Genomic DNA, 11,997 nt, shown 5'->3' with positions numbered 1-11,997 from the left:
CTCACTCGCAGCATCCGTTATGTGGACCTAGCTTTTCAAGACAGCGTCAGCTTTTATCCAACCAGGGGAGAAATAAACCCTACTTTTGTTGGAGACCAAGGTCCATGATTGACTGATTTCACCGTGGACACATTTGTGATGTTTGAAGGAGTAAAAAGCCCCTTCCGATGCCACTGCAACACGAGAGGTCTGTCATAGGGGGCCAGTTCTTACCACAGGACTGTAGGTGTGAATCCATGAACAGGAAATGAGGCATCAGTGTAGTTTGCAGATGAGAGAGGTCCCTTTTGTTTTGTTTTTTTGCAGGTGGTGTGAAGCAAATAGAGTGTGATACAAACAACTGATGTAGTGTCATATTATAACAATTTGTGCAAATACCACACAAGTGAGCTGGGCGAAGGAAACCCTGTCTTTACATCTCTACATCTGTGTAAGGTAGAGTAAATTTCATTTTCTTGTTAGAAAATATCAAAAAAGGGAGGGATATCATTTGCAGCTGCTACGGACTTGTCAAGCAGATTACATGCCATGGCTTTTATCAGCATTTGCTGGTCAGGAAACTTTGCATTACATGGATTTTGAATCTTTGTATTTTGTCTTAGCACGTTGTTGTAAGTATGTTACTGTCCTTTCTCTGAAGCAGATAAAGTTTGCGACTATCATCTAAGTAAAGTCGTTGGATAAATACATTCAACCTTCCATTTCACACTGTTTGAGCCTCTTGATTTATTAATAGTGTGAAAAATGGATCATTGTACTCTGTAGTCTTCTCTATCAATGAGGTTTCACCACTGCTTTTTATTGTTGTCTTTGTTCAGCTGAAGGAATACAAACTAATTCACATGTGGCCTATTATAATATATTAGGAAATGACACCAAAATAGTATTTCATTAACAAATCACTTAAAGATGACATCCTTACCAATGACTGTTAATAATTAAGTAATTTTACAGTCTCATTGTTTCAATAATAACTGCTTCTTTAGTCACTGAGGACAGGGTGGACTATAATGCTTTATATGACCCCAGCATGAATGAATAATTAGAGGGTCCATTACATCATATGTAACAGGGGGTATTTGGTGGCGATGAGCTGATGAATATGCCTTACAAAAATAAAAATTGGAGAAGTCACGATTACTAAAATAAATCAAATATCCATAGAAGGAAGTGGGAGCAGCATGGTGGCACAACAGGACCCAGTTGTTCAAAAACATTTCTTTTGGATCTGAATGATAAGATACAAACTTTTAAAGAGTACCAACTCCAGATAACCAGTGCTAAAAATGGGACATATACAAATGTAGGCTTCTCTTAAGAAGAACAGTTTATTTTTACGGAAAGGTCATCAAAAGTATTGATGTTTCAATATTTTTTAATTGCACATGTTTCAAAACAATACAATATCCACAACAAGTGTTGAAAGTACCAGAGCTATAAAGAAAAGCAGAACTACAATCAGATTTTCAAAGCAAGGCTGAGCAAATATAACGACGTGGAAGAAAATCAGTGTTGTTAAGAGTTCAGTGATGTTTTTTCTGAACCAACACTGTGTGCAGGTTGTTAATTTTAAAAATGATGGGGATATAATCCTCTTTTGTGTGTCATGGGCTTTTGTTGCCTCTGTGCCGGAGACAGCCGCGGCCAGAGGCATTATGTTTTCGGGGTTGTCCGTCTGTCCGTTCATCAATCCCATTCTTGTGAACACGAACCCTCCAGGAATCTGTAAATGTATTTTCTTGATATTTTATCAGATTTGGCACAAAAGTCCACTTGGACTCGAGGATGCACTGATAAGATTTCGGAGGTCGAAGGTCGAGGTCAATGTGACCTCACAAAACGCGTTGTGGGGCCATAACTCAAGAATTCATCAACCAATTATGACATTTCAACCAAATGTCTAATAGGATAGAAATGATGAAGTGATGACAGTTTATATCAAAAAGGTCAAAGGTCAACTTCATTATGACATCATAATGTGTCTGTCCATTATTCAACGCCATAACTCAGGAACAGAAGGGGAGACATTTGGACGGATACTGAATTGGTGATACTAATCTAGCAACTGTGCTGAATGTTTGGATCTTCTGTGCTTCCCAATTGAAGATGTGTGTGAAGCATCGGCATTTCACCAAAAATTACACTTAATACCTTTTATTAAATTATTTCAAACTCTTCACAATATATGTTATGTAAGTCTAGATAGTTTGGATGTAAAACAACCTTGTTTCATAGGGACAAAAACGTCTTCTGAAATTTTGCTGTACTGCTCTACCTCCTGAGCCACAGCCTCTCCCCAAAGCTCCCTAAAACTGAACTATATGATCGCATCTGGTTTTTCTTTTGAATAACTTATTTGCAAGATTTGATCCAATCTGATCAGATTACGTCACCCTGTTATAAAATCAAGGTTCATGATATCAGATGCAAAACAGACATAACGTTTCAAACAAAATGAAAAAATGTATTAGAGCCGTTTGGACACTTCCCACATTTATTGGTTTATGACAGTTAAAAATGAAAGATATACAGCTCAATGAGAATAGCTCAGAGTGCAAGACATGGTTAAAAAAAGATTAATGATGATTAATAGACTTCCCCAATATATGTCTGACGAGTCAAAAATCTGATTTTCTTTGTGTTGTGTATGTGTTCTGTATTAAAAGTGGAATGGAAACTAGACAAGTCACCCCCACGAGAGGGAAATGACAGTGGCACCTGACAAGCCTGGAAATATTTGCTACTTTATTTGCAGCATATGACCCCAAGAGGATGAGATGGATTCTTTCAAATGGCCTCTGTTGTTTGTGTGCCTTTGCTTTACAGGTATGGTCCATTCTCTACACTGCTGTAAAATTTCACTGCTCACAAAAAATACAATCAAACAGTCTTTTTGTTGTGTTATTTGTATTTGATTTTGAGTAAGTTCTTCTCACCTCTTTGTTTAATTTCATCACATTTTCCTCTGCATTTTGCTACAGTTGGTCAAACCGAAGCCTCGTCTTGGACCATTAAGGTGCCGTCCTCAGTAAAAGGTCTCCCTGGATCCTGCGTGGTGATCCCTTGTTCATTTAACTACCCAGATCTGGGCAGGAGGGTCACTGAATTCACTGGGATGTGGGCAGAGGAAGGACATAAGCTCATCTATCACCCGAATGAGTCAAAAATGATGCAGCAGTATCGGAAAAGAACAGAGCTGCTGGGAGATGTCACACAGAAGACCTGCTCACTGAAGATTGATCCCCTCCAACAAAGTGACCGAGGGCCTTTTCATTTCAGGATCGAAATGGGAGACTACGAACGATATTCCTACAGAGAGAACACAGTCTCCATTGCAATGATTAGTAAGTAATATTAACAAATTTCCTCAGATTTCTGTAACATTACTGTTAATTCCTGCATTAGTGTTCCAACAGGGCAAAATGAGTCAGGAAAATAATTTATTTGGTTACTGTCCTTGCTTACTTTTTTCTACTTCAGATGTTACATTTGTGCAAACAGCCAAGAGTCCAAAGAAATAATAAGACAACATTTTAACTATACAGCAGTGTTTACCTCAATGGTTTACTTCAATTGTCTTTGAAAGCTGATCATACATTAGAGCTGGACTGGTAACAGTGGTCATTTAGGTTTCGATTTTCAGAAACTATCCAATCCTCACTTCCTTAATTGTGCTATTGTACCTAGTTGCCCTCCTCTCTCTTTAAATAACTTTGATCATACAGTTGAAACAGTTTCATTTCTGTAGAAAGATGTAGGACACATGGCATACATAGCACATGAATACACAGGATATATCTTACGCTCTATACATTAAGCAATCCTGTCTAACATGTTTAGTGTCAACTAAAAGTCTTCCAAAAGTATTTAATACCGAAGCAAAAATACAATGTGTCAAAAGAAATAACATTACTTCGAACAGCCCAGTAGACGAAGTGATCTCCCTTACTTGCAATACAGAAGTTTAATGATCTTTGCCATTGCCTGTCATGGTTTTGTTTTTCTGGTTACAGGTGAACTAAATCCCATTGATTTCTCTGTAAAAGTGGAGGCAGTGGAGGGTCAAACTGTGTCTGCGTCCTGTTCTGTGTCTCACTCCTGTCCAACCTCTCCACCTGTCTTCACGTGGAGTCACTCTGGAGAGGAACAGGTCAAATCACAGCAGCTTGACGATGTCCAGTGGAGAGCGACATCAACCCTGAACTTTCAACCTACCAGCAGTGATCACAACAAGCCTTTACAGTGCACTGTAACTTACAAGGGAGGGCAGCGCCACAAAACATCCAGGCTCCTCACAGTCAAACGTAAGTGTCTATGGCGGGGGTCATTTTAAATGCTGATGTGTTACTAATATAAACTAATATACTGTAGCTCTTTTCTAAACCAGGATTACTGTACAAATTGCTTCACAGTTACAAGAAGAGGATGAAAAACAATTGAAGAAATATGAAAATTCAAATGATAGGCAGAACTTTTAATGTGATGACATCTCACATACTGGATTTAGTGTTTTCTTTACAGGTGTTGAAGCTTTTTTGCAAACACATAACATTCAAATATAGTAGATCTATACCTTCTTAAATGAGGCTTAGTCACTGTCAGAGGATATACAGTCATCATGTATCTGCATTGGAAAAAAACATCATGCAGTCCCTAACTGTCATTTAGCTTACATATTGGATGAGCTGGTTACATGAAGGGCAGCACATTTTGCCTTTCTTATTGCTTTTTTTGGCTCTGCCGGCCCACCACTTTGGTCTAAAACTGAAATATCTCAACAACTGTTAAATTAATTGCCAAGACATTTAGGCATTTGTGGAGAGAATTCTACTGACTTTGGTGGTCCCCTGTACAACAGTACATGTGCTAAACATCTTCATGTTAGCTTGTGTCATTGAGATCATGTTGCAATTCTAGCGTTAGTGTTTGCGAGCTAAAGCACTGCTGTCCCTAAGTACATCTTCACAGCTAGCATGGCTGTAGACCAGAGGTCATCAACTACATTTGTTCGAAGGCTAGAGTGTTTTGTAAGCAGACACTGTGGGGGCTGGACTATTATTACTATTATTATTATTTCTGACAAAATTAATGTTGTTTTTATTAGCCTGCCAGTGAGCACAGACAGACAACACATGGGAAAACCATGAATGTTAAATACAAGCTTGTAATTCCAATGAAGAAATTCTATATATTTTCTATAGCCTTTTTTTTCTCTCAAACAATTATTACCTTATCGTTTATCAGCAGTGGCATCCACTCAGCTTTGACTTTACTTTGTAAAAGAGTAGGCCACAACATGTACTTCACCATCATAAACAAATAACCGTATGTTTCCATGCAGATGCCCCAGTGAATGTGAGGGTTGAGCACAAGTCAGATATAAAGGAGGGAGAAGTTGTGCGGCTGAGATGCTCCAGTGATGCTTTCCCTCCTGCCGGAATCTATCAGTGGTATAATGAAACTGGCGCTCAACTGCATCAAGGAAACGTCTACATGTTGCCAAACGTCTCCAGACACACAGGTGCTCTGTACTGTACTGCCATGAATTCAGTAGGACGAGGAAAATCAAGCCCTGTGCAGCTGAATGTGTTATGTAAGTCAATAATCAAAGAAATATAACAATAAATGCGTGGGTTTTCATGCAAACATAATAAAAGTAACTCATAACTAAATTCCTTGTGCTTACAGATGCCCCTGAGATTAAAACGGGTTCTTCCTGCTCCTCAAAGGCAGATGTGATGAGCTGCGTGTGCATTGCGGAGTCCAAGCCCCCCAGCATGGTCTATTTAGTGCTTTCTGACAGATCCCTGCCAAGCACCAGGGTAGAGAAACATGGCTCTGTTACCATCGGGACTGCAGAGTTTGAATCTTCTGAGGTTGTCTTGTGTCTGGCAAACAACACACTTGGCAATGCAAACCTCACACTCCTTTCACCCGTTAACAGTAAGGACGTTTTCTTCTTTTTTTAGTTCCAGAAGTGCGTTACATATTCCTTGAAGACAAACGTAACACATTTTTATATTGAGAAAGAGAAAAATAACACTAGGCGGTTTTTGTTTTGACAGGTAAGATGCAGAATCTTTATATCGTCATCGCTTCTGCAGCAGGCGGGATTTTGTTGATGCTTGTAATAACAGTTATAGTTGTTAAAAAGTGGTAAGTTGGTATCATGTTTATAATGTTGAAAGTTATGTTTTAATTGTATATTTTTAACTATTAAAATTCAGAATATGATTAAAGAATATATATATATATATATTTATATTATATAAAGAATATATTAATAACAGACACCAGAAAGAAATATATAGATATAACTCATGCATGTAGAGAAGTTTGCTAATGGAGAGTAGAAATGTATGTTTAATAGCCAAAACGCATTCTTTTTACCATATGGTAGCAGAATTTCAGCTTTCAAGTTGTAAGTAGGAGTCTCTACAGTAACTTCTACAAAACTCAAGATTACCTTCAACAGTTTTAGCAAAAGTTTAGCATAATAACAATATCAGACACTTGGCTGAGTAACGATAAAGAGCGGCAGGACGGATCAGAGGGCGATGAAATGTTTTGGGAAGCAGATTTTCCAGTAAAAGGGGAGGAGGTGTGTGTCTGTTTGTGATGTATGCTCCTAAATGTAAGGTTATGGTGATATGACAACTGTTTCAACAATTTGGTGGAATGTGCAACCATTGAAATGAAGGTTTAAAGATTAAAATAAATAAATAATTAGTTGCATGTATAGAACACCAGGGTCGTGCATTAATAACGTTAATAAGAAGATATCTGAACTATACAACGAACATAGTAAATCGAATGAGCATACAAAACCTTGCAGAATAACAAACAACAATGTTGATTGACAATATTTTTGTAATTGTAACTCATGGGAAGATAAAAAAAGTGGACTATTAATAAATAAGCAACAAGTTTAAATTAAAGGCAAAATAGAAACGATATCAACTTGGTCAAAAACAAATGATCAGAGGCTAATTTGGCAGAACGTATAAATCATGATTGGCAGGACGTTTTTGTGGAAGACACATACTGAATCATGTGATGCATTTTTAGATACAATCTTGACAGGTTATGACGGACATTGTCCATTGAAAAAATATAGAAATAATTCCAAAAAGAGGGGAAAACCGTGGTCAACAAAGGGTTTGGAAAAAATAGGCTCTGTAGGGAATTTCTCAAGCTTCAAACAAAGGAAGAGGAAGAGAAGTACAAAAAAAATATCAGATTGACATTTATGATGAGACTGCAACAAAAAAAGACTATTATGTAAAGTTGTTGCAAAACTATAAAAATAAAATTAAGGCTGCATGGGGTGTGCTGACTCATATGATAAGAAATCAAAGTTAAAATGATTTTCAAACATATTTTGTTAAAAATGACATCATTGAAAATAAAGAGGACATTGCTACTGAGTTGAATTCTCAGTGAATTCTTCGCACAACATTGGTTAGAAAGTTACTGTGTTGTGTTTGCGGATGACACCAATTCATTTTGTTCAGGGGAGGGCATGAAAGAATTATTAAAAATTGTAGAGATGAATTTGACAATGTTAAAAAAATGGTTTGACATTAATCGGTTATAATTAAATGAAAGCAAAACAAAAATGTATGGTATTCAGTGGTGTCAGGGCAAATTGTGAATTTAAATGTTGAAATGAAATTGAAAGAGTATATGAAACAAAATTCTTGGGAGTGATTATATATTAAAAACTCTGTTGGAAGCCAATGTAAATGATATAAAGCCATTGCTATTATTTACAAAGCAAGGGATCTGTTGGATAAGAAATGTCTGCATATATTGTACTGTTCACTTATATTGCCATATACAGGTATGTTGTGCTGTGTTAAGGTTTAGAGAAATACTTTAAAAATTGACTCTATAATAATCTTCATAAAAGAGCTATTAGAATAATAAATAAAGATGGTTTCCCTGAATCAACTAACAAAGTATGTATTGGATATTGCACCTCTTAATATTTAAAATATTGGAAATACTTTTTTTAGGTTAAGAATAAAAGCCTTCCTGTTTTGATTCAACTTTATTTTTAAATTAAGAGAAGAAAAATATAGTTTAAGAGGCTTGTGTTTTATCTTTGAAACATGTAAAGTGAGAACCAATGTAAAACACAGATGTGTTTCAGTTTTAGGAGTTAAACTTAGGAATGGACTGTGAAGTTTCAAAAAAGCTTTGAAATGTAAAATAATTGAAACAAAAATATTTGTTTAATATTGTATTTTTTCAAATTATTTTTTATTCTCTTTCATAAAGCTGATATTCTGGAATATTATATGGATTGTATAGGATAGGCAAAAATAAGCCTAGCTTTGGTTTTTGATTGTTGTGGATTATATTGTGTGAAATGGATCAGTGTAAACATTTATGATCCTTTTTTTGTCAACCGTTATGGTTTGTTCTTTCTAATGTAAAACCCAAATAAATGATTTCTTTCATATATGTCATGATAGTCTGTGTTCAGGTAGTTTGCATCGTTTCAGTGGCTGTGAAAAGTGTCAATAGTTGTTCTTTTCCAGGTTTCTGAATTAAAAAACATTATTCTACCAGCAGGGGGAGACCTGAGCCGACACCACAACAGATGAGCACCACAAAGGCAGACAAAGATGTGGGACTCCCTCAGTATGTTGCAACAAAAAGGTTTTAGTTATTCACCTCAGTTTAATCTTTAAAAAATACTGTTAAATGCATAGTCCTGTGTGTTTATGTCGTAAAAAAAAAAGGTTTTAAAAAAGTTTGTTTTCTACATTCTGTCCTTAGAAAAGGGACGAACTATGAGGATGTACACTGCTCTAGCATTTACAGCAATGATCATGTATATGGCAACATGGAGGTATGTAGAGTTTCCTACATTCATTCATTTATTCAATATTTCATGTGAGAGCATGAGTTTACTGTGTTTCTGACTTCAGATTGATGGGGATGATGCAATATACGCCAATGTGTGACGTTGCCAAAGTCATTGGAGGAACAGCTGCAGTCGTGTTGTCCAACTGATCAAAATTTTGTAAAAAACAAATATTGATTTGCTATCTGTATATAAGTCTTATTTTACTGCCGCCTGTAATTCATATATATTTTTTGAGTAACATATGTGTTGTAAAGAATCATCATTAAACTGCTGTAATTGTTTACTTGCAAATATGTTTGATACCTCCGATTTTTATACAGCATCAGCCACATACTGCACAAGTTACACCGTTTTGAACTTCCTCTTTAGCAGAAGCGATGATTGCTTTATCAGAGTGACGGATGAGAAAAAAGCTGTCAAAGTTTTGAAATGCAGATTTCCTGCTGAATACCACACTCTGTAAAGTACAGCTCAAGTATTGACATTTAAAGCACTACTACAAAAGCAACATGGTCAACGATAAACATGAATTGAACATAATATACAGTAGGTGCACATGACACACAGTGTAATGTATCATAATGCCAAACATTCAGGGAAGAATCAGTTTAATGCCCTATTAACTGACTTAATGAGTTTAAAAAAAACATTAACTGTAAATGTATCTATGTATGAACACACAGATTATTTACATTCATTCATGTGTGTGACAAAGTGTAAGTGTTCTGTTTGGTCAAAGTGGAAAAACCCTTGTGTGGCTTGGAGGTGCGGTGATGGTAAATTCACAGGAAGGCAAAGGGGAAGCACCATCTTAGCTACCAGATAAGAAGTAATTATCGCACATTTCAAACACCGAACACCGCCCTGTTCTCACACCTGCACAAGTCTCCGACCTCAAACGTTCATAAAAACGATAAAACAGCTAAAACAGCATATCTGCTTACAGCTTGTCTGCAAATTGCTAATTTTGCATTCTTAAGGAATCAAAAAAAATAAAATAAAATAGATGAGTAAGGAATAAACCATTATAGATTTTCTTGGATAAGGAATTCAAGTTGATTTGATTTAATACATATTACCATACCACCAAAACTGTGTTGGTTTACATACAATCATACTGAAATTACTTTGTAAGTATGTGTGTACATTGTTATTTCCCCATCGTGCCCTCCTGTTTCTACACAATCATACAAACAGTAAACACACAAACAGGGTGACATTTAGATGGTATTTATTGTTAATCACACACAATAAATCACATTAGCCTATTAAGTGATCATGAGAGTGACAATGAGATTTCTGGTCTTTCAATTAACATTACAGTGTGTAGCGATGTGTTAACTAGCAGATTGTGTTTGGTCCAAACTCTCTGTCCTTCCACCACATCAAGGAAATACATCTCTTCTACCAACATCTGTATGGAGAGTAAACTTGCACAAATGTAGCAGCTGTAAGACAATAAACTACAGATCTGATACTTGTTGACACTTTCATTATCTTCGCATGCAGAATGAGAGGGGATATTAAGGTTCATACTATGAGAATCATGGAGCTTGTCGCCTGCTTGCTTCCTCTGTACCGCACCGTGCAGTTTAAAAGCTTGTTGAAGTCGGTGATCTTAGGGGGGAAGATCAGGGTTGCCCTGGTTTCCCACTTCCACGTGTTCAGCCTCTTTGTTCGGCGGGTTACAGCTCCGGAGTGACTCCAGGTGAACTGAGGGGGAATCGTTGGGCAGGTGTGAGACGCAGAGCAGGTGGCCGTTACTTTGTCTTTCACCTCCACAGACAGAGAAGGAGGCTGGGGGTCTTCTGCAGAGTTGAATACAATACCAACACAATTCATAACACAATGATTCAAATAGTAAAAACAAAATGTAAGTGTGTTGCCAAATAGAATTAAAATTATCTATAATACTCACGTATAACATCGATGGTCACTGTGTTTTTTGTGTAGGAGAAGCTCTTGTACTGCGGCATTTCAATCCTGAAGTAGAAAGGGCCAACATCAGTCTTCTTGACACTATCCAGCAGCATGGTGCAGTTGCGTGCTCCCAGATTTCCCAAAAACTGGGTTCGTTTTTTGTACTCCTCAGACAGTTTCCATTTGGGGAGATTGGTTGAGATGATCTTTTTCCCTTTCATCCAGAATCCTCTCCACCTGTTCAAGATCTTCTTTGAGGTGGGCTTGGGGTAAGTGTAGATGCAGGGAATAGCCACACAGGAGCCCTGCAGGACAGGAATCCTTTTCGGGATGGTTGCTGTCCATTGTCCACGAGAGGACTGGGTGTCATGGATCACTGAATACAAAAGAATACATTCATTTATCATTAAGTGTAAGGTGAATGCATCATCTTTTTTTAATTTAAAACTCACCGTTTAACAACAGAAAGGAAAACCACAGCTTCAGCTCCATCACTGATGAGGAAGAGGAATTAAAAGTGTTACAAAAAACATAAAAGCAATGAAATACATATTAAACTGTACTGATGTATTTATGTGCACATGCCAATAATTCACTTACCTTTTGATGGTTTTAATGTTTAATTTTTGAATAAGCCTTCATTTACAGTGCTTGTGACATATCTGCAGTGTCTTTGGATGTCATATTTATAGTCTAGCTTCACGCTTTAAAATTGAATGTTACCAAATGTTTTACAAAACGTTGAGCTCATAATGTGAGGGGGTGTTTAAACAGCTACAGCAGAAGCCCAGGAGAAGGAAATTGTTGCAATATGTGATAACCGTCTTGTTGTTTGCTCTGTTTAACATGTTCATTTGTTACTTTTTTCCACCAACAAATGAATACAGAAAGAAAATCCATGGAACACAGAGTTCCAGTAATGCACAGATGCAACAGGGAAAATGATGAGTCAACAAAGGACAAACTAGATAACTGCTGCTACAGCAAGGTCAACACGTTAAAAACAAAACTCGTGAGAATCAATAACAAGAACAATGCATCAATAGTCATAGATTATACCCAACTTAAGGAGGTAGACAGTTTGACTCTTTACACTGTGGACGGAGGAACAGATAAGACAAGAACAGCATTTAACATCTTAAATAACAACTGAAAAACAACTAAAAAAACAAACTGGCACTTAAAATCAAACAGAAAAT

At 36.8% G+C, this 11,997-nt stretch overlaps 1 protein-coding gene across 1 annotated transcript; it reads left to right on the top strand.

Annotated features, from left to right (window-relative positions):
• The first annotated feature begins 342 nt into the window (after nt 1-342).
• On the top strand, nt 343-9,097 carry LOC310950186 (B-cell receptor CD22). Its single transcript, XM_083917848.1, has 10 exons — nt 343-435; nt 2,756-2,826; nt 2,982-3,344; nt 4,014-4,304; nt 5,342-5,593; nt 5,689-5,943; nt 6,066-6,156; nt 8,578-8,667; nt 8,788-8,860; nt 8,940-9,097. Exons 2-10 carry the CDS (start codon nt 2,778-2,780, stop codon nt 8,973-8,975), a joined length of 1,500 nt encoding a protein of 499 aa, XP_083773974.1. The 5' UTR covers nt 343-435; nt 2,756-2,777; the 3' UTR covers nt 8,976-9,097.
• The last annotated feature ends 2,900 nt before the right edge of the window (nt 9,098-11,997 follow it).

The sequence above is a fragment of the Echiichthys vipera genome (genome assembly GCF_963691815.1).
Source record: "Echiichthys vipera genome assembly, chromosome: 8".
Taxonomy (NCBI): domain Eukaryota; kingdom Metazoa; phylum Chordata; class Actinopteri; order Perciformes; family Trachinidae; genus Echiichthys; species Echiichthys vipera.
Note: the sequence above shows the minus strand (reverse complement) of the source record. Positions and strands in the feature narration are given on the sequence as shown.

Coding starts and splice junctions, on each gene's coding strand:
- LOC310950186 (XM_083917848.1), top strand. CDS start 2,778: ATGGATTCTTTCAAATGGCCTCTGTTGTTTGTGTGCCTTTGCTTTACA. Junction 5,594..5,688: donor TGTGCAGCTGAATGTGTTAT/GTAAGTCAATAA, acceptor TTGTGCTTACAG/ATGCCCCTGAGATTAAAACG. Junction 8,668..8,787: donor CAGTATGTTGCAACAAAAAG/GTTTTAGTTATT, acceptor TTCTGTCCTTAG/AAAAGGGACGAACTATGAGG.